This window comes from Cololabis saira, chromosome 3, assembly GCF_033807715.1.
Source record: "Cololabis saira isolate AMF1-May2022 chromosome 3, fColSai1.1, whole genome shotgun sequence".
In the NCBI taxonomy this organism is placed as follows: domain Eukaryota; kingdom Metazoa; phylum Chordata; class Actinopteri; order Beloniformes; family Belonidae; genus Cololabis; species Cololabis saira.
The window spans coordinates 45,894,189-45,919,324 of NC_084589.1; the positions used below are offsets into that span (position 1 = coordinate 45,894,189).

At 41.2% G+C, this 25,136-nt stretch overlaps 2 protein-coding genes across 5 annotated transcripts in view; both read left to right on the forward strand.

Annotated features, from left to right (window-relative positions):
• Positions 1-25,136, forward strand: part of LOC133440386 (NLR family CARD domain-containing protein 3-like) — a 290,643-nt gene that overhangs the window by 94,210 nt on the left and 171,297 nt on the right. The window lies entirely within an intron of this gene.
• Positions 5,411-25,136, forward strand: part of LOC133440385 (uncharacterized) — a 38,824-nt gene continuing 19,098 nt past the window's right edge. For all 3 annotated transcript variants that reach the window (XM_061717637.1, XM_061717638.1, XM_061717639.1), the window contains exons 1-17: positions 5,411-5,685; positions 6,567-6,855; positions 7,330-7,361; positions 7,538-7,823; positions 7,998-8,038; positions 9,688-9,973; positions 10,447-10,490; positions 11,700-11,961; positions 12,099-12,142; positions 12,478-12,876; positions 14,074-14,341; positions 17,080-17,123; positions 17,199-17,272; positions 17,468-17,682; positions 17,800-18,053; positions 20,158-20,286; positions 20,798-20,939. In XM_061717637.1, coding sequence (XP_061573621.1) covers positions 6,576-6,855; positions 7,330-7,361; positions 7,538-7,823; positions 7,998-8,038; positions 9,688-9,973; positions 10,447-10,490; positions 11,700-11,961; positions 12,099-12,142; positions 12,478-12,876; positions 14,074-14,341; positions 17,080-17,123; positions 17,199-17,272; positions 17,468-17,682; positions 17,800-18,053; positions 20,158-20,286; positions 20,798-20,939 — 2,800 coding nt within the window. In that variant the 5' untranslated portion in view covers positions 5,411-5,685; positions 6,567-6,575. The remainder of the gene's footprint in view (positions 5,686-6,566; positions 6,856-7,329; positions 7,362-7,537; positions 7,824-7,997; positions 8,039-9,687; positions 9,974-10,446; positions 10,491-11,699; positions 11,962-12,098; positions 12,143-12,477; positions 12,877-14,073; positions 14,342-17,079; positions 17,124-17,198; positions 17,273-17,467; positions 17,683-17,799; positions 18,054-20,157; positions 20,287-20,797; positions 20,940-25,136) is intronic.

A 25,136-nucleotide genomic window follows, 5' to 3' on the forward strand; every position in this document is an offset into this window, starting at 1 on the left:
AAATGTAAATTTACACATAGAAAACCCTCTTTTGTTGCTTATTACAATGAGCTCAAACATCGACTCCATTCAATTTTCTCTTAATCAAAAGGCGATCAAAACTATTAATATCTGTGCTCATTTTAATGTTTTCTTGTAAACTCTTATCCCCCCTGGCATGAAATGTGATTTCTATGTTCTGTTGAAGATAAATAATTTGTAAACTTCATGTTTTTGTGAAATAAAGTTTTTTTGAAAAAAATAAATAAATAAAATAAAAAAAATAACGATCTAACTACAAGTCCTGCATATGAACTCCTACATGAACATCCTCCAAAGATCGGGATTTTGCCAGTGTCATCTCACATCTTACACGGAGCCACTGTGATCTGCATCTTTTCTACTAAATAAACGATTAAGTCTAAAGAAATGTATGGATCTGGTTAAGAAATGTGTGGATCTGGTTAAATACAAAACAGCGCAAATAATGTTTAGAAGACATAAAGTAGGAACAACAATGTGCAGCATGTGCATATGGAACTGTGGAGACTCTGTGGAACAGTTTGGAGCTGGAAATGAAAAAGTACAAACATAAATCTGTTTAAAAAGAGATACAAACAATTATTTTTAAACAGGTATATGGAAGAGGAAATGGGGTAATGAGTGTGAGAAACAAATAAAAAAAGGGAAAAATGGTATATTATACTTGCTTAAGATATGTTTAGATATTTATGTGGATATTTATGTAGTATATATTATATGTTGAGAGGGATAGTTATTTAATTATGTAATATATGCTATATATTTATTAGGTATGTAGCATATATATATTTATAGGGATATTTATGTAGTTATATTGTGTATATTTATATAGATTTATAAAATATTTGTATTTTCTATATATTGATATAATATTCATGTAATATTTATATTTTCTATATACTTATATGGATAATTATGTGGTAATAGGCATGTTTTACATAGTATTTATATAGACTATATTTATATGGATATTGTGTAGATATAATAATAGCAATAATGTAAATTCATAGAGTTATAAAGGGGTAGGAACTAGGAAAAAGTGTAGACTTCTTCCTACTCCTTTTTTCCAACATATGTGAATATGAAGATGATACTGTTTATTTTTTATTTTTTATATACATGTTCGAAATAAAAATTCATTCATTCATTCATTCATTCATTCATTCATTCATTCATTCATTCATTGATAAAGTGTGAAATATCAGTGTGGTCCAGAGTGTGAATGGAGCATGAAAGGCAGCACCAAGTAAACAGAACAACAAGTTAGTTCGGGATGTTTCCGAATCCCACATCAGCAGCTGCTTGAGCTGGGGAGTTTCCCATTTAGTTGGTTTGCTTCATCACCACGGCTTTTAACTGGAAACAAAGGGATCTTGTAGGAGTCATACTCATGTGTTCATTCATTCAACTTTCCAGGGTTACGTACCGACTCTGTGGAGTCTGATTTCAGGTTTCCAGGCGAGGTCCAACAGTCTGCGCTGACGGTCGAGCTCTTCTTCATACTCCAAGATGCTTTTTTCAAACACTGACAATATTTCTACAGCAGCTGCTGTTAGTCGCTGACCGATAAACTCTCTCAGATGATTCACCTTAGACATTGTTGAAGAGGAAAAAGAAAGGAAACAACAGAACCGTCCTCTCCTTCTTCTTCTCTAGGTTTAATGGCGGATCACAACCAACGTTATTAGGTTCTACCGCCACCTGCTGTACCGGAGTGTGTAACATCAGGATCATTATTACACCAGGTTACAGTCTAACTTAAAGGGGGGGAAAAAGGAAATACCTAAATAAAATAAGATAATCACATTTAAATCTTATTATCTATCCCTGCATCTTTAAGAAAGACAAGGATTTCCTTATAACAATCCCTCATCACCTCACTCCTCCCTAATAACCTACTAAACTCCATTCCCGTCCCAGCTCGTACATCCTGTCTCTTAAAGCGTTCCTTTCTACCTCATACTTGCCACATTTAAGAATCACATGCTCTACATTCTCTGTGACATCACACTCATCACATTTATCACACACGGACTTTGACATTAAATACAGAGTTGATTTTAAACTAGTATGACCTAATCTTAATCTAGAAATGATGACTTCCTCTCTCCTACACTTTCCTTTGAAAACCTTCACGTTAATTGACTTGTGTATGTTATAAAAATGTCTCCCTTTTACACCGTTGTCCCACACCTTCTGCCATGAATCCCTCACTGCCTTTCTAATTCATGATTTTGCTTCACCTTTACCAAAAGCAATTTCCATAATTACCTCACTACTCAATTTCAATGCTCTTTTAGCAATATTGTCTGCTTTCTCATTGCCATCAACACCCATGTGGGCAGGAACCCAACAAAACTGCACAGTAATTCCAGTTCTGCATAACCTCCACAACACCATTAATATTTCCAACACTAGATCTTCTCTTATTGTTTTATTTGAAGTCAAACTCTGAAGGGCTGCAGTGGAGTCTGAACAAATGACATAGTTCCTTCTCGCAGTTACAGTCAGTATTTCATTTACCAACGAAAGTAATTAGAACAAAATGCATACAACATTCTTTTCATCACTGGTTTACTACGACTTCTGTCATTTAGCAGACGCTTTTATCCAAAGTGATTTACATCTGAGAAAACAACACAAGCAAGAAGGTTTAGAAAGAGTTTTATTTTTTCCGACACAATGAGAGCTGACACAATTTATATGATAAACTTCTGATTGTTAATATCAATATATAAAATAAAAATATTTTTTAATTCATGTGTTCTTTATTATTTGTCATAAAAAAATTATGTTGTTAAGAAACTTTTATTGCAATGGGCTTCAAAATAATACACATGGTAAGTCTTTGAGACATTAAAACATTTCAATATCCAACTGATCAAACTATCAAACTGATTTTTGTGTGAAATATATAGATATACAAGACTCATTTAAAGCTGCAGTTTCCAACATTTAACCACTAGAGGGAATAAAGATCCCAAACTAACCCCCAAACTCAGAATGACGGTTCATTCATGCATGAATCACCCACAGGTTTTCTGCAGGGGTTTGAAGCCTCTTTTTCCTCGTATTGTGGCAGGTTGGAATTATATAAAGCAAGAAGTTTAATGCGTAATTAGGGGCGTGGCCTTTTGATTGGCATTAATTTGTCCAACCTGTAAATAAATACTTTTTCTAAGATCTTAGAAAATGTTGGGAGTAAAGAATCAGGCCTGTAATTAGTGAATTGGTGTCTGTCTCCAGTTCTGTACAGTGGGATGACTTTTGCAGTTTTCATTTGTTTTTTTTTTTGTAAATGTCCCAGTTCTGAGTGACTGATTACAGCTGTATGTCAGTTAACAATCCATCAATAACCTTATTGACTATTGTCATATCACCACAGTCAGTTGACACCTTGTTTTTACATTTACTTACAATATCTATGATTTCTCTCTCCTCCACAGCTGTGAGAAACATTGAATCTGGATTTCTACTTATTAATGTTTCCTTCCATCCATCAGCTGATCCAGGATCACACATTTTTCTGCCAGCTTTGGTCCAACACTCACAAAATACCTGTATAATTAGTCTGTCTTGAACTTTTCCTAATGGCATCATTCAATATATTCCAAATACCTTTAACGTTATTTTTAGTCCTTATTCATGAAGGAATTCATGTCCCTCTCCATGAAGGCAAGTGGTCTCAGCTCTGAAACAGCAAAGTCCTCCCTCCATTATCATATTATTATTTTTATTATTATTGTAATTATTATTACAAAAGTGCATCTCCACTCGTTGAGTTTGCACTTTGAAAGAGATGGAAAATGGACTGGTACCAAAAGCCAGGCTTGTTGCACAAGGTTTTGAGGAACTGCAAGTTTCTGCTACAGAAGGAATCTCCAACCTGTGCTTCAGTCTCTGAGGCTCCTTGTGGCAGGAAGTTATCAAAAACAATGGACACTGCATTTGATGGACATACAATCTGCCTTCTTTCATGGACTGGAAATGTGGAGAGACATTTTTTATTATTATCATTAAGATAGATTGTTCACTCTTGGGTTTATGTTGAGCTTTTATAACTCACCACCAGGGGGCACTGCTGCTCTTTCTACATATGGAGAGTGTAATATTCCAGAATTATAAACAATATAATAATTCATCCATCTAAAATGAAAACTTAATTACTTTTTCATGATTATTTCTGACTAAATATGAGTTGAGGTAAAAAGACATTTACTTCTAAACGGATGTCTGATATAAAAGGGTTAAATCCAAAGTGTGTCCTCTTCCTGGAATCTGATCCCGATGATCCTCCCTCTTCTTCCTGCTCTCTAACCTGCAGATCTGCAGCTTCAACACGGATCTCAACATCAGCTTTAGAATAAATCATGTGTCAGACGAGTTGTAAATCTAGTACAACTTGATTTTATACATGTGATTAGATAATATTATTAATTTCATATAATGTAAATAATGTGAAAAACGTACACAGATATGTCGTAACTTTAGCTTGTATAGTTAGTTACAGTAACAGCATGGATCATTTAAATTATATTGTTTTGACTTAGTTTGTCCCATAAATTATCACGATAATCTGATGTACGTGCAGATCTTAATCTGTTTTTGTTTTGTTTTGTTTTTCTTATTGGCCCAGAAAGTCAGATGAAATTTGCTAAACTGCGTAGTAACTAACTATAAAACATTTCTAAATAACCTTTTAAAATCACAAAGCTGTTCAATAATTTAGGACACAATAAAGCTGTTAAATGTGTGAGCCTCGTCCATCTGTGAACCCCTTTAAACAGAAAAATGGACAGAAACACAATTTTGTCTTGGATAGACTTTAAAAAATGGGATACATTAGCAATAAATGAGTTGTCTGTCTGTGCCCTGATCCCGGATAAACGGGTGGAATAAAAAAAAAAATACTTTCATCTTTGATAATCAGAGGTTTAGACTGCACTTTTACTAGAGGTACTTTGGTAATTCTTCCACTATCTTTGCATTATTTCGGTCTCATTTTTACTCAGAAACGTTTTTGTTTCAGTGTTCAACAATCCCGGCTTAAAAACGTTTATATATATATATATATATATATATATATATATATATATATATATATATATATATATATATATATATATATATATATATATATATATATTTGATAGTTTAGATGACTTGAGCAAAAGGGATTTTGTCAAAAAAGTGGAAAAAAATGAATCTGATGTTTTAAAGCAGTTTGTAGTATCAGGGTCGTTCCTCCCTGAACGCAGAACGTCCGCTGTGCGTAAAAGGACCATATTTTGCCCCAGTAGCGCACGCCTTCCCGTGAGGCGGGAGGAGAAAAGAGACGTGTAATCTGATCTGACAGCACAATAAAATCCCCTCGAGGAGGAAGTCGAGGAGGAAGTGATCCTGACAGGTGAAGTCAAGTCTGTGCAGAAGTAACAGTAGAAGGAGAGGACGTGGTTGCGGGTCTGAGGGGCTTTGAGTTAACAAGTAAAGGTCCGTGGTCCACGATGAACCGCAGATAGAAATGTGTGCGAGTTCAACCTGCAAACATCCTGAAACTGATCGGAAACGACTGGAAACGCGATGATCTGAACTTGTTTCCTTCTCTGGGATGAAGGATTTACTGTAATTGTGGAGATTATACAACTCGCTTAAGAACACCTGCAGGTAAACCAAGTTTTAATACTTTATTGACTTCTGGAGACGGGTTTATGAGGTTGGATTTCCTCATATTCTCACCCAGTCCCGCCGTCAGGTGAGCCGTCAAAGTGAGTCTCAAATTACGCAGATTTAAGATGCTCGTCTATATCAGACATTATGGTATAAGAGCATAGAGCAGTCAAAAAGGGGAGTTTATAGCGTCATATATGTATATACATTAATTCCTGACTTGCATATTATTTATTTATCAACATCTGAAGTATAATACTGTTGTTCCTGCAGAGAAACTCCATCCAGAGTTTAATTTTGTCTTGGCTACTAACACTTAGAGAACTGATTACTGAAAATCACACTTTCAGTTGGACAGAAATAATAATGCATTACACAGTAGATCTTTTACAAGCTCATAAATAAAGGACATGGTTAAGATTCTACGACTGCAGTTTACAGTCAGGTCTGAGGGCTCGGGGCTTGGTGGTGATGCAAACAGTTCATGTCAAACACAGAAGATTAAAGCAAAGTTTCAGCTCAAGTGTCACTAATAAATAGATGAGGGTATGCACCTGAAACTTTAAGAGTTTCTGGAGCCGGTTTGCAGGGTTTCTGTATTATTTCTATGTTTATCCCAACAGCACGGCTTCATCACTGACATCTAGAAGTTTACCCTCAACAACGTCCCAGAAATGGCTTTTCAGAGCTGCATCAGTACGCCAGAAAGACAAACAGTGATTGAATAGCTGTGGTATAAATTAGCTGACCTTTCTCATTTCTAATGTGGGAACTCCTGAGTGACGTTGCAACAAAGTCTTTCATTTGCCCATCGTGGTGTGATGGATCCCCGTCATGTGAAGGATAAACGGTGTCTGACATCTTCTTTGTTCTCCCAGGAGGAAACGATGGAGACTCAGAAGCTGCTTGTTGAAACCCTGAATCAGCTGAGTCCAGAGGAATTTGTTGTATTCAAGTCGCTCATTGAAGACGCCAATGTTTCACTGCTGCTCCCAAGGAATAAACTGAAAACAGCAAACACGCAGGACGTGGTGAAGCTGATGTTGAAGGCCCACGGTCACCAGTCTGTGGAGGTGACCAGAGACGTTTTGGAGAAAATGAAAAAGATGGAGCTGGTTCAGAGATTGTCAGCCTTCAAGTCAGATTCAGCTTCAGCTTCATATTCAGGTTCATATTCATATTCATATTCACTTCGATATCTATATCCATATCCATATCAATATGAACATTTACATTCATATCAATATGAACATTTACATTCATATCAATATGAATATCCAGATCCTTATTTACCATCCATTCAGCTTCTCGACACAATCAAAGGTGACTGAGAAAAGAAAGCTTTAAATCAGAATCAGAATCAGAAAAGGGTTTATTGCCAAGTTTTCACACAAGGAATTTGTTATGGTGATTGGTGCAACACAATACAATTATAAAAGCAATATGTAAGAGATGAAATGTATAAAAAGTATAAACAGTAAAATAAAATGTAGACCGAAAATGTACAAAATGAGGTTTTAAAGTGCCGGGTGAGTCTGTACAAAGCTTAGGATAGGTAAAAGTATAGACAGAAATGTACAAAAATGTCCATGGGCTGTGATGTTTATGAAATGAATGAACCAGCTGCTCTTTTCTCCTCAGGGAATGAACGGCCTCTTCCGCTGACCAAGAGGGTGAGTAACGTGTCATCGGTCAACTTTACAATGTTTAGCTTCAGTCCAGACAAAAACAAGTCTGGAGTCACTTCTGTCCATCTCTCATGTCCCGTTTACACTTTATAACGAGTAAAGTGAAGAGTCTATCGCTACTGGAGCTGATAAATTCTCTTGCTGGTCCTTGAATCTACCAGGTGGAGGCGCTGGAGTCTGTTACCTGGCTGCTGTTGGAGACGCTGGATCACTTGGGTGATGAGGAGAAAGAGGACTTCAAGGAGGCCTTGAGTGAAACCCACTGGCGGTGGTCCAACTACAACTCCTTCCACATACTGCAGGAGTTGACTGACCTGCAGGATAAAGTGCTGTTTATGGTGCACATGTACGGCAGCAGCTCCGTGGAGAAGATCACAGAGGTTTTAAAGAAGATGAATAAGACTGAGCTGGTGCAGAGGCTTACAGACGGCAGCTCGGTGACCAAAGGTGAGACAATGAAGATGGAAGACACTAGAACTATTCAAATGTGTCTCAGAACTCACGTCTGCTCTGAGTAACGTGGAAGCATTTGTTTACAGGAGGCAAAAATAAGGATGTGTCCTCTTTTTTTAACCTGCTGCGTTGTTTATTTCTTTTATTTACTTCTTTCTTTCTCCCCAGAGACACATCTGGATGAACATCTGTCTGCACTCGTCCACAAGGTGAGTAACGTCTGACTGATCCTGAAGGACACTGCTCCCGGTTTAGATGGAGCAACCTGCACGAGTCTCTGACTTTGTCAGGAACCGGATGTTAAAAGGCTGAAGGAAATCATTCCCAGATTCTTCTTATCCATAAACATAAACCCGGCAGATTTTAAAGAATCCTCTGACTTTCATCAGGCAGGGTTCAGTAAATAATTATTTATGATCAATTTATCATCTTCATCAGTGTCCGTCTTATTCATTACACTTGAGTCCTGGTTAAAAATCTCAAATGGCCGATTCATAAAGATTTAGATCGAAGCTTAAGATCCGTGAAATCTCCCACTGAGCATGAGGCGACAGTGGAGACGAAAACACCAAACTAACAGGGAATTTTTAGAGACTCAGGGAGGACGAGAGGACGGGAGGACGGGAGGATGAGAGGACGGGAGGACGGGAGGACGGGAGGACTGGAGGACGGGAGGATGAGAGGACGGGAGGACGGGAGGATGAGAGGACGGGAGGACGGGAGGATGAGAGGACGGGAGGATGGGAGGATGAGAGGACGGGAGGACGGGAGGACGGGAGGACTGGAGGATGGGAGGATGAGAGGACGGGAGGACGGGAGGATGAGAGGACGGGAGGACGAGAGGACGGGAGGATGGGAGGATGAGAGGACGGGAGGACGGGAGGACTGGAGGACTGGAGGACGGGAGGATGAGAGGACGGGAGGATGGGAGGATGAGAGGACGGGAGGACGGGAGGACGGGAGGACTGGAGGATGGGAGGACGAGAGGACGGGAGGATGGGAGGATGAGAGGACGGGAGGACGGGAGGACTGGAGGACTGGAGGACGGGAGGATGAGAGGACGGGAGGATGGGAGGATGAGAGGACGGGAGGATGGGAGGATGAGAGGACGGGAGGACGGGAGGACTGGAGGACGGGAGGACGGGAGGACGGGAGGACGGGAGGACGGGAGGACTGGAGGACTGGAGGATGGGAGGATGAGAGGACGGGAGGACGGGAGGACTGGAGGACTGGAGGATGAGAGGACGGGAGGACGGGAGGACTGGAGGACTGGAGGATGGGAGGATGAGAGGACGGGAGGACGGGAGGACGGGAGGACTGGAGGATGGGAGGACGGGAGGACGGGAGGACGGGAGGACGGGAGGACGGGACGTCAACAACTTTAACTAATATGATAACGATGTCCAAGTTGGGAGAGTCAGAGGGGAGAGCCCAGTGCATCATGGGAGATCCCCCAGCGATATAGGTCTATAGCAGCACAACTAAGCCAGTTATAATTATAATTGTCATTTCCAATCTTTAAGCCAGAGAGGCTGTTTGTGTCCCAAACACCAACTAGTAGCTGGTTCCACCAGAACCAGAACCAGGAGCCTGAAAACTGAAGGTTCTGACTCCAGAGGAACCTCTAGAACCTGCAGTTTTGTTTTGTTTTTGTTCTGCATGTCATGACCGAAGTGTTTACCAGTTTTAATGTGAACTTTTGTATTGTGATTAACCTTAAATAAACAGAGGGTGCTTGAACCGCCGGTGCTCATGGCCCGATTGACAGACGCAGTAAAAAGCTTTTTAAACGTAATGCAAGTATAATATTCAGTGCAAGGACGATACGTTTTTCTTGACGTATACTTTGACTTTCCAGGTGGTGACTGTGAGGTCAGTTGAGAAGGTGCTTTTTGAAACTCTGACAGATTTGAGCACAGAAGATCTCAAGAAGGTGAAGTGGCTCTTGCAGGTCGCCTGCTACCAAAGGAATCTCCCACAGTGGTCATGGAAATGGCTGTTGATGGTAGATCCGAGGAAGATGGCGAACATGATCGTCAGGAAGTATGGTCAACAATCCGTGGAGTTTGCTGTGGAGGTTTTCACGGACATAAACAGGACCGATTTGGTCCAGAGGCTGTCGGGGAGCAGCTCCGGAACCAAAGGTGAGATGAAGTGGATCCCCGTCACGAAAAGGAAGAGCATACATGAACAGGTCAGATGCAGCTTTGACAGCTGCATGCAGTTTTATAGGGTTGGAAAGAGGTGGAAAACTTTCTCTGTCTGATCTGTTTAGTTGTTTTATTCAGATTTGTGGTTATTTATCGTATAAATCCTTGAACATACAGTTGATCCAGAAATATTTAGAGGTTTTTTGGTTTTGCCTTCATGCACAACCACAGTGGATTTGAAATCAAACAATCAAGATGTGTTAAAGTTCTTCCTGGAGATGTTCCTCCAGACCTTCACGGCAGATACCTTCAGCAGCTGAGTGTTTCTGGGTCTTTGTGCTTCACTTTTGAGTCAAACCCGTGTTTCAGCTCATTTTGGGTTCAGCATAAACTCTGTCTGGACAACAGTTGTAAGACGTGATGTTTAAGCAGAAAGCTTGAATGTGCTCTGTTTCCTCTGTCCCCAGAGAGGCCCGTCGCGGATGAACACTGGCCTGCGCTGATCCAGAAAGTGAGTAATATTCCCTCTGCACGTGTTCAACTCATGACGATACGAATAATTATGTGATCAAGATACAGAAATTCAGTTTGTTCAGTTTGTTTTCTATTGATGTCTGTGAGCAGCAGCGCCCCCTATGGACGAAATGTGATAAACTTGTGTTTCTGAAGACGGTTGTTAAAAATCTACATTTATACTTATGTAAGAGGCTTCTGGACCGACCTGCAGCCACTCATGACACCTGTTAGTAAAATAAACAGAATAAACTCCCAGCCAACCCAGAAATTAGAACATTTGTACTTGAACTAAACCCATAAACACAGTTAATATAATTTCATCTTTATTTATATAGAACCAAATCCTGACAAATGTCATCTCAAGGCACTTCAGCGACACACTTCAACTTGTTCCCATTTAGTCCCATAAATACAAAGCCAATAAGATATAAAATTATAATTCTAACTTTGCTAAGGAAACCGACTGCTTCAAAACTTTTCTTGGACCCAAACCCGGTCCTGATCCAGCACCAGGTGACTGTGGACAGAACAAGTCCCCTTTAACAGGAACCTCTGATAGAACCAGACCCAGGAAGGACCAGCATCCACCTGGACCGGTTGGAGGATGAGAGGACGGGAACGAGGAGAGAACAAGAACAACAGATCAGGAACACCGGCTGGGAAGAAGGAACGCAGGTTCATAACAGTGATGATGTCATGAACAGAGTTGGAGGAGATGTGCAGGATGTTCCCGGTCCTGATCAATATTACTAAGGTGATAAAAGGCGGTCCTGGAAACCCGTTTAATATGCAGCTCGAAGGACCAATTCAGGACTGATGGAAGGAAGTGGCGCTCCACCTAAACATATATCCTTATATGAATCTGGTTAAAGGATTGTTGCTTCTCCTTAATCTGTTATTGTCTGCAAAAACTAGATTTACAATTAAGAAAATTCTGGATTCACAACGTTTATAAAGTGGTTGTGAGTAGAGATGAAGGGCAGGAAAGTCTGTACGTCACAAAGTTGTTCAAAAGACTTGTCTTTTCTCTTTTGTCAAATCTCTTTAATACGGAAAAGTATTTATCTTATTAGTATAGTATTAGATTAATGACATAATCAATAACCCCATTTTCGCCGTTATTGATCACAGATGTACCTTTGAACCCATCAACACAGATCTGAACACTGCAGACTTTTCTCTGATGAAAGTGTCTGTTTTCCAGGTAGAAACGTTGTCGTCTGACACCGAGCTGCTGCTGGAAACTCTGGCTGATCTGAGCGACGAGGAGCTCAAGGACTTCAGGGAGTTTGTTCAGACTCAATTTAACATCTTGGGGTCGTCGAGGCTGGACCTGCAGGAAATAGTGATTTTAATGGTGCAGGATCACGGCCAACGGTCCGTGAAGAACTTTGTGGAGATTTTGAAGCAGATGAACAAACATGAGCTGGTCAAGAGGCTCTCAGACAGGAGATCAGCTTCCAAACGTAAGAATGTTACGAAAAAAAACAACTCTAAACCTGTCTTGAATCTCTCTGAAGCAGTCTTTCATTTATAATGCGGAAAATGGGATGATTAATAGATTTAAGGGTTTATTTTGTTATTTTTTCTTTTCATTCCTCAGAAAAACCCTCTGACGACGAGTGGCGCTCTGCTTTTATCCGGAAAGTGAGAAACGTGACACAGTGCAGTGAACAAGAGTTTTTACTCTGCAGATCTGAACTTTTTAATGATAAAATAAGAGCTCCTGTTTAATGTTGTTCACAGTGATGAATCTGTGTTCATGTTGACTCATTTAGCATCAGTCTCATCTTTTATCCTGACGTGCAGATGAACAAACATCTGTTTTATACACTTGCTGTCAAAGACTTTGTTCTTATTTAAAACATTCTGGTCTGTGTTTGACAGAAGATAATCAGTTTATACAGTTTTAAAGATTAAAATCAAAAAAGTTTAACACAAGCAGTTATCAAACTGATCAATATGTTTATTGGTTGTTCCAGGTGTCGACTGTGGCAGCTGTTAAACATCTGCTTCTGGAAATTGTGTCTGATTTGAGAAAAGAGGAATTCCAACAGTTCAAGAAAATCCTACAGATGTTTATCTCTCGGAAGGGTCTCTCACGCTTCTTCTTGCGTTTGGATAAGTGTTCAACCGTGGTAGAAGTCGTGGACGTGATGGTGCAAGCACTTGGCCGGCAGTCGGTGGAGATGACCCGGCAGGCTCTGCTGTACATGAACAGGACTGATCTGGTGCAGAGGTTTCCAGAGACCAGCTCAGAGCTTGAATGTAACATCAGGAAAATCATTCGGAGTCTGTCCACTGAGTTCTCAGGAGGACAAATCAAGGACCAGGCTGAAGGAACAAAACTCAGATTTGAAGGACCAGCACTGTTGGAGGAAGTGAGTGTGATTTTACACAACACAGATTTGATCCATGGAGACAGAAAAACTCACGTTTAAGATCAGACAGTGTTGATCACCTTCACTTCCTAGCAGATTGAAGTCTTTTATCCTGTTAAGTGGTTTTAAAGGCTGGTTCTGTCATTTCATCAGATCTGATTTCACCAAACGGTGAAATGGTTCCTGATCATCATTCAGGATTTCCTCCTGGAAGATGACGGTTCCCCCACAATCCTTCCAGTTTTAATGATGCGTTGGACAGTTTTTGACCTGCATTTAGTAGTTTCCGCATCTCTTTGAATGTTTTCTTCACTTTATACCAATAATTTGACCCTTCTGACCCAGATGAACGTCTTTTCCACGTCTACATAGTTGTTTAAGAAATGGAGAAACAGCTCGCTGCATCAGTGAGACCTAAATAACTCGTTGCTTAAACATCATCATTTATGTGGGAATTATCCAAATGTCTGAGTTTTCAGATGAAGATGATAAAAACAGTTACTGACACAGGTGGATAACTGGAGACGTCCAGCTGAGTGTGAAGCAGCGAGGACGAGAATCAGCACCTCAAACTCTGAGGGCCTGGTCCTCAGCTGGAGGAGAAGCAGGAATGATCTGCTGAATCAGGAGCAGGAGTTCAGGGCTGTTGTACTGACACCTGGACCCAGTGATTTACACTTGAGAATAATCTTTCTGAAGGAATTCCACTTTAAAAAAAAAGAAGCTTCCCAACAATTGCCTCTCTAAAGCCCGTTTTACCCCGGTGGACATCTCATGTTTAAAACCTGAATATAACATGTAGTTGGTCGTTTTTACATTGACTGACGCGGGTCAGGGGTCGAGCTCCACCTGGAATCACTCGCCTCTCAGGGTACACTTCATGTAAACATAGTGACGCGGTGGTGAGTCCTGAGAAGGACTTGTTGATGACCTAACCTGAGTGCAACCTACCAGGGGAAGTTTTGTTTTCAGGATTAAAAAAGGAAGCTGGGACCTTCAAACTGACATCACTCTCTGATGATACAGTGGTGAGCAGCACTGGCTGCTACCAACCTCCTAAACCCTGCAGAGGCAGTTAGGCTGCTCTCGGTTTTAACACAATGATTTTATATTGGGTTTAGTTTTTGTGAGTAAATAAACCGTAAAACCCTGGATAAAGAAACTTTCTTCTTATTGATTGTGTTTTGGATATTTCAGGAAGCAGAGACTAAACGGATCCTTTCAGCGAATCTTGCAGACATCAAAAGAAATGAGCTCCTGAAGTTCGTGTGGTTTCTGCAGTTCACCTGCTTCCAGAAGAGTCTCCCACAGATCCCAAAGTACACATCGAAACTCGCATACACACTACCTGAACTGGTGGATCTGATGCTGGAGAAACTGGGAGAGCGCTCTGTGGAGGTGATTCGAGAGGTTTTCCAGGATATGAAGAAGATTCTGTTGACAGAACCCAGTGCATCAGCCGGAGGTAAGAACAAGAAACTCTCACTTTTCAAAGAAGTTGAGCATCAAACTTGGTGGTGATGACATGACCATTAAAGTGGGCATGGAATGTCCTTCCATCTCTTTGGACTTGTCTAAACGCTTGCAAGGATGAATATTTACCATAGATGTGGTCAGGAGCTCAATAAAGAAGCAGAAGTTGTGTGTGGTTGTTCGGTGGGCTGGAACCTGCCCAGGTGTGTCCTTGGGTTTCACCCTAAGCACACTGGGATACGCTCCAGCAGAGCCCTGAGATGGATGGATTGAAAACATAAATAACCTCTCAACGTTTTGTTTATCCTGTCTTTGTTTAGAGCCCGGTGTTCCGGTTCATGTCAGGTTAAGTCAGTGCTTCTCAATTATTTTCTGTCATGACCCCCCTAGGAAGAAGAAAACACCTTGCACCCCCCCACGTATCATTTGTCTATAAAATTGTTATAAGTACACCTAACACTGTATCCTTGTTAACGTATAAGAGAATACAAAAAGAAAGAAATATGGACACACTTACAACAAAGAATAGCTTTATTAACTGTAACAGAAAATATTTAATGTGCATCTGAAATTCAAAAGTAACATTAAATCCTTAATTAAACTATAAAAATTTTTGGCTGACCATGTCAAACCATATGATACTGAAAAATAAAATTACATATATATTACAATAAATAATAATGCGTTCAAACTGCAACACCAGAAATGTCGATCCTTCTGGAAATATTTGAAGATTTAAGTCTCAAGGATCTTGAACATTTTAAGAGGCTTCTTATGACAAGAAGTGTCAGTAAAATTCCCAAATCGCGCCTTGAGATGGCCGGCAGAGTGGAACTCGTGGAGCTGATGGTGGAGGCGTGCGGTCAGCAGACTGTGAAGGTGACCCAGGAGGTTTTAAGTCTGATGAACTTTGCTGATCTGGTGCAGAAACTGTCAGACATCAGCCTGGCCTCTGAAGGTGAGTTATCTGTGAAACAGATGCCGGGCTTTTAAACGCAGAGATATACCATTATATCACTTATATTTCTACATTTCTCTGCATTTACTTGGAAACTTAGTTAAGGCAAATATCGACTTTCATTCAGGCACAGATATTTGATTTTAGATCACATTGATACACAGAAGAGTCAGCTCAGTGACTGGTCGCTCTTAAAGCTCGCCCAAATTTATTACCGCAGATGCATCAGCCTCTCCAAACTATTTCTCCAAACTAACTTTTTCTAATTGTTTATTTGTTTAATTAGGATCCTCATTAGCTACAGCATGACTGCAGCTATTCTTCCTGGGCTCCGCCAACATTTTAAAATAATACAGTACTAAACATAACATAAAAGCAAACCAAATAAATTTCCACGAGATAACGAGAATATCAAATTAAAAATACTCTGCAAAAAAAGCAGACACATTCCACAAAATGAAGACAGCGAAATGAGAACAAACACCAAATAAAACAAAAACATTGCACGGTTAAGAGTTCATCTGAGGTCGTCAAAAAGTCTGAAAAGCAGTCCACAATTTCATTTAATTTGTAGTCTAGAACTTCACAACTGATCTAATACAGAAAAAAGAAAGAAAAAAATACATTTAACAGTCATAACATGTTTCAATTTCCAGCCTGTCAGACAATCAGTCTCAGCAGCTGCTTGTTTAAGTGATCTCTTTTTCAATCTTCTATAATTGTTACTTATACTGATTCAAAAGATGTTGCTTAACTAATAATTTGAATGTTCTTATGCTGTTTGTTTGTGTGATGTGTTTGGGAAATGAATTCCACTCATACATGGCCCTGTACACAACAGTCCTGTTACCAGCATTAGAAACATATTTAGCAGCAGAATATCCTCCAGCTGCATGTCGGTGATTTATTTATGATAGTCAGAGTTGTAACATCCTCCTGGTATAATACCTGAGGAGACATATTTCTAATAAATGATAATAATGAGTAAAGTAATCTGTCACTAACCATTAAGCAACCAGGATTCTTATGCATTTTAATAACGCTTGTCGTCCAGTTACGACTAAGAACAATGCATGCAGCCTTGTTTTGTATTTTTTGTGGTTTTGCAATCATATCTGCAGTTGCATTTGACCAAACTGCCGGGCAATAGTCAAGATTTGATATAATTAAGGCCTGAATTACTAGTTTAGTTGCTAGAGGTAAAGGAGCTTGAGGCAGGATTGAGGCAGGATTTATTAAAAAAATTCGTATACGTTTTGAGTTTTCTAGTAATAATGTCAGATGAAGCGTTCCAAATCAAAAAGAATGAGCCCTCTAGTGTATCTCTCCGTTGCCTTGAACAGGCTGTGTGCTGCAAAATGTGCTGCAATTCGGAGGCCGAATTTCCCGCACTGTCCTGTGGATGTGACGTCACATGACGCTGCATGCACGTTCTCCATGTTCTCCCGTGCCGGCTTCGCTGTTGGCTGCAGTACCCCCGACGGCCGTCGTGGTGAAGGGTGGCGCTAGAGAGTCTCATTTCTTAAAAGGAGCCTCATGCTCCTTTAAACATTTTTTATGTCTTCTTATGACAGAAATACCATTTCCCATTGTATTAACTATCTTGTTTATATGTGATTTCCATGACAATTTTTCATCAATGACTATTCCCAGCTTTATTCTAATCTTGCTGTGATGAGCTTTAATATCTCGCCTGATAGCTGAGGTCTGTTGGGTCTAAGAGGCAGCATGTCTGTGGACAGTGTACCATAATCAAACTCTGTCTCAACAAGGGGCCTCAAGCAGCTCGGAGCCTGAGGGTCCTGCAAGTGTCACGGTAAGTCGTTTGTTCAAATTATTCTTCAATGACTCATTTGTCAAATGGAAACAGCTGTATGTTATTTTTTTACAGGAGAAATCCAGTATCTGGACTAAAGTGAAGCCAGAAGTGAATGACTCAGCTGCAGGCGAGGCTACGACTTACAGGTAAAAAAACGATGTCATAAATACTGAAGCGCAGCGAACTGGAACAGCTGGACAAGCGTTGATCTTTAGTTTCACTTACAGAAGAAAAACCAACTTCTTTTACATAAGTCATAGCGCTACATCATCCACGTAGGTTCTCACTGGATTGAAACCATGCCTCTTGAGTCACAGACATGTTCTTGAATCGTATTTCAGACTCCAGTCTGCAGCAGGACACTTTGAGTGCAGCGTCTCTGGTTTGCGATGGGTTTGTAAGGAGGAGGTTGGCTTGAAGTACCAGTTTTGTTCTTGGGAGAGACACATGGAGAGGATGAAGAGCAGACAATACTCACCTGCCGGTCCCCTCATGGATGTCATGCTCATCGCTGGGAAGATAAATGAGGTGCTCCTGCCACACTGGGTCTGCATAGGTGAGACAACATGGAGATACCAATGCAAATGTATCACTGTTTTACATTTCTAAATATTTACGTTCAGAACTGATTCAAACCTTGTTGTCTCAAAATCTGTTCTTGTATTTCATGCAGATGACATTCCCAATTTATTAGAGAATTTTAAAGTCCTACACATAAATGACAGCGGGGAAGTTCTGGAGACGGCCTCTGAGGTCACACCATCACACGTCAGGTTAACGGACCCGGACTTCTCTTTGTTAGCGGCCCTGGTCAGCTCCATCTTTCGTGTTAAAGTCAGCTGTGACATGTTGATATACTACCAACCCCACACAACGTTCCTCAAGCTCCGCCTCTATCTGATTCCACATGATTCTGGTGTCAAAGAGGTGACTGAACATCTACCCAAACATGACGTTTATTCTCAGATTTAGAGGTATTTGGTAAAATTACACTTTTAGTTGAATGATTTTGCCTTTATACACTGTGCTCAAATGATTTGTTATAAAACAACCAGGATGAGATCCAAATGTGGAGTTACATCCGTGAGATATGAAATTTACCATTTAGGATTAATGATGTTTTAAGTAAAAGATACCCTGTTTTAAGGGGCTAAAAGTAATTGGATGCAGTGACATAATTGCCAATATAACAATCATTTTTAATATGTGGATGCAAATTCATTTCAGTTAACGGGTCTATGGACGTCAGCAGATTCTGAGGCTCCTCCCTGGAGTCGATTTCGCTGCAGCCTCCTTCAGCTGCTGCCTGATTTTCTTCAGTAACTGAAAAGCTGTTCTGTTGGGTTCAGATCAGATCTGAACAATATTCCTCAATTCATTTCAATTTTATTTATATAGTGTCTACTACAACAGTGGTTCTCAACTCCGGTCCTCGGGACCCCTTGCCCTGCATGTCTTAGATGTTTCCCTGCATCAACACACCTGATTCTAATTAACAGTCTTCACCAGCTTGTCATCAAAGTCTGGACAGTTCTGTTGATGACACAACTCCTTGTATCACGGTGTGCTGAAGCAGGGAAACATCTAAGACATGCAGGGCAGGGGGTCCTGAGGACCGGAGTTGAGAACCACTGTACTACAACACAAGTTGTCTCTAAGTTGCATCTAGGCGCTTTCCAGAGACCCAAAACATGCCCCTGAACAATTATTACATAAACAACGGTGTCTACATCCTTGTCGCCGGAGGCCAGATTGAATACAAACCCAAGTATTGATCTGATTTACTGACTAGAAAAGAATAAAAATGTTCGTGCTTTAACTTTAATTTTTCTTGTGCTTACAAACAGCAGAAAAGAGCTAACATACTTTTTCAGTTTCTGGCAATGTAGTTGATAAATGTCCTGAATATTATTTATATTAATCTGGATTCTAATCTACATTTTATTTTAGACTAAATCTAATAATAATAAGAAAGTAGTCATCTGAGGTGGCTTGGGCATCTGTATCGGATCCTCCTGGACGCCTCCCTAGGCAGGTGTTCCAGGCATGTCCCTCCTCCCTAGGGAGGTGTTCCAGGCATGTCCCTCCTCCCTAGGGAGGTGTTCCAGGCATGTCCCTCCTCCCTAGGGAGGTGTTCCAGGCATGTCCCTCCTCCCTAGGCAGGTGTTCCAGGCATGTCCCTCCTCCCTAGGGAGGTGTTCCAGGCATGTCCCTCCTCTCTAGGGAGGTGTTCCAGGCATGTCTCTCCTCCCTAGGGAGCTGTTTCAGGCATGTCCCACCGGGAGGAGACCCGGGGGCAGACCCAGGACACGCTGGAGAGACTATATGTCTCTCGGCTGGCCTGGGAACACCTCGGACTCCCTTCGGAAGAGCTGGAGGAAGAGATGGAGGAAGAGCTGGAGGAAGAGCTGGAGGAAGAGATGGAGGAAGAGATGGAGGAAGAGATGGAGGAAGAGCTGGAGGAAGTGTCTGGGGTGAAGGAAGTCTGGGCATCTCTGCTGAGACTGCTGCCCTCGCGACCCGGGAACGGATAAGCGGAAGAAGATGGATGGATGGATAAATCTAATAATATTGATGTCCACATTTATAATTAATATACATTAGCTGCGCTGTTGGTTTTAAAACATTTTGAACCCATATTTTTTATTGTAATGTTGTCTATTAAGCAATTTTTACTATACATTGGAAAATGTGGGTAATACACTAAAATATTGCAAATATTGCAACTCATACATAAGCACTTCTGGTTAGATTAACTGCATTCCGTTGCCCTGTACTTTTTGACATGTGCAATGACAATAAAGTTGAATCTACATTACTTAAAATAGATTTAAATGGTAAATGCCATTTTTAAACAATCCAACATGTTTATCCTAAATTTCCTTCGGGATTAATAATGGTTTCCATCTATATATCTATCATCTTAAAGTAGGGACACATGTGTTCGGTACTAAATACCTAAATCTCATGAACAGACATTTAACTAAACATTTAAAATCTGTAAAAGTATACTTTCTTCTGTTTTTTAAAGGCAGTAAACAAGAGTGAATCTTCCAGGGGATTTGAAGAAATCAAAATGCATCGACCAAACAAGTTCCTGAAGATGCATCAGGGCTTCAGCCTCAACGCTACTGTGGACACGGTGAAAGTCCAACCAAAGGTTCGTGCAGCCTCAAAAACTAATGGACGCCACCTAAACAGTGTGTTTCACACTTTTATAAATACTGAAAGTTTCCTCAAGGTGAGGATCGATTTGATTGGGTCAATTTATGAGTTTCGTGTGTGTGTGGCTTTGTGTCGGACCGGTGGCCCGTCCAGGACCCCCTGCCTTTCATCAAAGAGAGCTGGGAAGGACTCCAGCAGACTGCCGATCTTTAAACGGGTGTTTGTTACACTTATTTAATGCAGTATTATGACATCAATCTCATGTTCTAAATTTAAAATGCTGCATGTTCAAGTATTAATTTTACTTGAATGAATGAAGGTTCTGCAAGAACCTACTCTGTAGATCTCTTATCAATATATTACTGAAATCGACGTGCAGCAGCTTCGTATCGGTGTGAACGAGTTTCTGACCTGTGCTCCATTTGACCAATCACCTTACTTTACTTTCATCTTGGACGATGGGACTTGTCTAACTGTTCTGGCTTTTGTGTCTTATGTCTGCACAGGAAATAACTCTGAGGTACGACAGTCAAGACCCAAACTGCTATGGCGTGTTGATGAAGAATCCAGACAGACAATTCAGCCTTGAGCTCCGAAAAAGTTCCTCACCAAAAGATGACCCGGTCTGGATCTGTGAATTTTGGGAAGGTCAGTACTCAATCATTTTCTAAGAATACTAGCTGAAATATGAGAAGGAAAATGTTAAGTAAATTTAGTAAAGAAGAATGAAATAACGATCTTGTTTTAGCAGCTTGATTTATGGGTTTATGTTCGGCACCGTCGTTGCAACCAATCCAACGCTGAAGTAAAAAAATTGCATATCCACCACTGATGACTAAAATTAGTGCGGTCAAGTGATTAAAGAAATTGAGGGATTAACTAATTAGGATCTGTGATAAATTAATCTAATTAATCTCTTTCTTAATTTCAACTAGAAATTGATGAAAAAAGCCCACAACTTGAGGTGTTTTCCTTTTAAATTCATTACATTATTGTGACAAAATCAAAACATTGATATATTATTTTTTTAACAGACTTGAACAGATGCATTTGTAGCCATTTACATCCACTTGTCAAGAACATCCGCCAGCCAGAACATCCCCAAACGTGTGCCTGCGCGGGGTGCTCTCCTCGAGTCTAGTTTGGAGAATAGCATTGCTGTGCCTTGATAAATATCTAACATCTTTGCTGCAAACATTAGCTGTGGCTGCGCTAACGACCAGGTGCTCTGCGTTTGTGTTAAGGAGCTTTCACATAGAGGGCGCGGCCGCTGCCGGCTTTCCCGTTCATTGTGAATGTGCTGCCGCTGAGCTTGGCGGTGCGGAAGAGGGCGCATGCCGCGGGGTTTGCACGGTGGCAAAGCGAGGGGGCAGGCTGCCGCGGCGAATTGAACATTTTTTTATTTCACCGTACCGCCCTGTGACGACATCTCGGCGCATCCAATAGGAGAGAAGATGTGGAAGGGTGGAAAAAAACTGGCAGGTTATAGATCAGAGACAATCAACATGGAGGAAATTAATAATCTTGGCTGTGAGTCTGTGTGAGGAGCTGTGGAATGAGACTGCAGGCCTATCATGACCTCAACTGAGAGAGAAATCTCCCAGAATTTGGACAAACAGGTGTGTTTAAAAGTGGTAGAAATGTGATATTCTTTTGCTCTTTTAATAATAAAATGTTAGTTTAAAATGGGGGGGCTGGGCTGTCAGCGTGAGGGTCCCGCTCGAAGGGTCTGGCCCTGCCTGGGTGGGAGGTGGCTGTCTGCGCTGGGGGGGCATTGCTGCCTTGGTCCTCCGTTGCTGGGCGGGGGCCGCATGCCCCTGCGTCTGTGGGGACTCCGTGACCCTTGGGGTGTCCGCCGGGGTGGCCCCGGGGGGCGGTGGGGGCGGGTCCGGGGATCGGGCCGTCCCCTGGCCGGGGGGGGGGCGCGGCGGCGGGGTGGAGCCATTCTCAGGTGTCTATGTCTTATGTCGTCAATATGAATGGAGGGATGTTGGACCATTTCCCCCTCCGGCTGGGGGCTCCGGCGGCGCCGGGGGCGCCCGTGGAGGTACGGTGGGGCCCTGGCCCGGCTCGGAGGGCCGGGCCCCGTCAACTTGGATGGCCACACACACACACACACACACACACACACACACACACACACACACACACACACACACACACACACACTGCTCTGTAGTTGTTTTTTTTTCTCAGATCTCGAGATTTGGGTCGATTGCTGCTCGTGTTTTGGTCGGCTCCGTGTCGGTTTTGTGTTTCGTTTGTGTTTTTTGTTTCAGATGTCCAGTGCTCGACGTGTGCCTCCGTGTGTTCTTGCTTCCTGGATTGGCAGTGGATGTCACCTAACCCCCCCCCCCAAAATAAAAAAAACAAAAAAAACCTCACTGGGTTTGTATGTATATATATATATATATATATATATATATGTATATATATATATATATATATATATATATATATATATATATATATATATATATATATATATATATATATATATATATATATATATATTTATATAACTAAACTAATATAAACTAAAGCCAGGGCTTTTCTTTGAAGCAGGGACAGATACATTTTGCAAACCGAGCTGTGCCTACTGTACGTTCAAATGAGTAGGAAAGCAGTGTCAGACTGGAAAAAAAATTTTTTCGGTCACCAAGCAACTTGCAACAAATATGTTCGCGATGCGCGCATGCGCGCCTTGCTCTGCGCTGACTCTGCGCCGAGTCTGCGCTCACCCCGGCAGTGTGCGCTCCATGTGAAAGGGGTATATAATGGGAACATACCAGTTTATGATAAACAAGCCCAGATGCAGTGACAGCCAATCAATGTCCACTTCAAGGTGTGATTAATTGAGTGTGTTTTCCACCCCTAACAAGTCAAGCACAAACACAGATTTCAAAATAATTGTTAAGCGATTAAAAAACATAACGCACTAAATATGCATGTAATTAATTTATCACAATTAACACGCTAATTTCACACCCCTAGCTAAAATGTCCAACTTTGCAGAAGAAAACATATTTAGAAACAGATTTATTCTCAATAGCTTAATGGAAGACACCTTTATATGCCTCTTCAGGTTAAATCAAATAAAGCAACACATTTATGTAAAATTAGCAGTGTGGACTTTTGACCGTTTGGTGCGGCCAATAGTTAGGGGTGATCCCTTTACTACTTTGCGTTTACTACTACTACTACTACTACTACTGCACCGTCTTGAGTTCTGAGCTGTGATTGGGGGACCTTTTGTTTTTTTTATTTAATTTTATTAACATACAGTACAAACAGCGACAAAAGACAACATCAGTTACAATGATATGTATCTAGGTGTGTGTGTGTGTGTGTGTGTGTGTGTGTGTGTGTGTGTGTGTGTGCGTGTGCGTGTGCGTGTGCGCACGTGTGTGTGTGTGTGTGTGTAAATAATATCATGAAAGTAGGTAAATAGATTAAGAATATTAACTTGAAAGTAAATAAATAAACAAATAAATAATTATCATATAGAGTGAATAAAGTGTAATATAGCACGATATAATATAAATATATGTAATACTATAATAATATATATCCATCCATCCATCCATTTTCTGCTGCTTATCCGGAACCGGGTCGTGGGGGCAGCAGTCTCAACAGAGATGCCCAGACTTCCTTCACCCCAGACACAGAAGTCCAGCTCTTCCTCCAGCTCTTCCTCCAGCTCTTCCTCCAGCTCTTCCTCCAGCTCTTCCTCCAGCTCTTCCTCCGGCTCTTCCAGGGGAGTCCGAGGCGTTCCCAAGCCAGCCGAGAGATATAAGCCCAGTCCCAGACAGTACACCCACTACTCCTACTTTTCAGCACTACCCCTAAATTTTGCGCGTTCCGTGAGGGTAGTGGTGTCCCAATTCCTCTTTTTCCGAGTGCACATAACGAGGGCTAGTGGTTATCAATCTAGCCCTACAGAGCGAGGGTTTTCAGATGCACACTAGCTGACCGAGGGCTAGAGAAATTTCCCAGAATGCTTTACGTCATCATTTGCAGACTGAAACTGAATAAAAAAAAAAAAACATGGCGGACATTTCTTATTTTTTAGTGAATAAAATCAATATTTTGAGTTAGTTTCTGCATAAAAATGCATTTTGATTACATTTCTAGCGAGAAATATATATTTTACTTTCATAATATTCACTCAGTGAATGTATATAATCACTTGCTTGCCCGTTGTTGCGAAGTCTTTTTCAGACCTTGCCAGAATAAAGGCTGATTTATGGTTCCGTGTTACACCAACGCAAAGCCTACGGCATAGGTTACGCGGCGACGCGCGCCGTACGCCGTACCCTACGCCGTACCCTACGCCGTACCCTACGCCGTACCCTACGCCGTACCCTACGCCGTAGGCTACGCCGTAGGCTTTGCGTCGAATTAACACGGAACCATAAAACAGCTCCAGGCTGTTGTCGTCCCGAAAACATTGGCGCAAATTTCTTAACAGGCGTTATTTGGATAAACTGAGCTCAGGTTGGGGAGCTTAACGGTTACTTTTACGCCTGAAAAAATAATAAAAATTAATAAAGTGGCATATTAACAGCGCTACAGCGGAAATTAAAACAGCTTCTAGCTCTTAGCTTCCTGATATGATGTGACATATGTGCAAACGTAACTACGCAGTCGCTTACGTACCCGAACGTAAATCACGCAGTTACGTAGCAAGTAAAATTTAGGGGTAGTGCTGAAAAGTAGGGGTAGTGGGGGTATTGGGACTGGGCCCAGGGAAGATTACAAGGGCCCTAAAATTTGTGGCTTCATTTTTAGGGGTAGTGGTAGTGAGTGAGGGCTAGTGGTAGAAAGTAGGGGGTGTATTGGGAT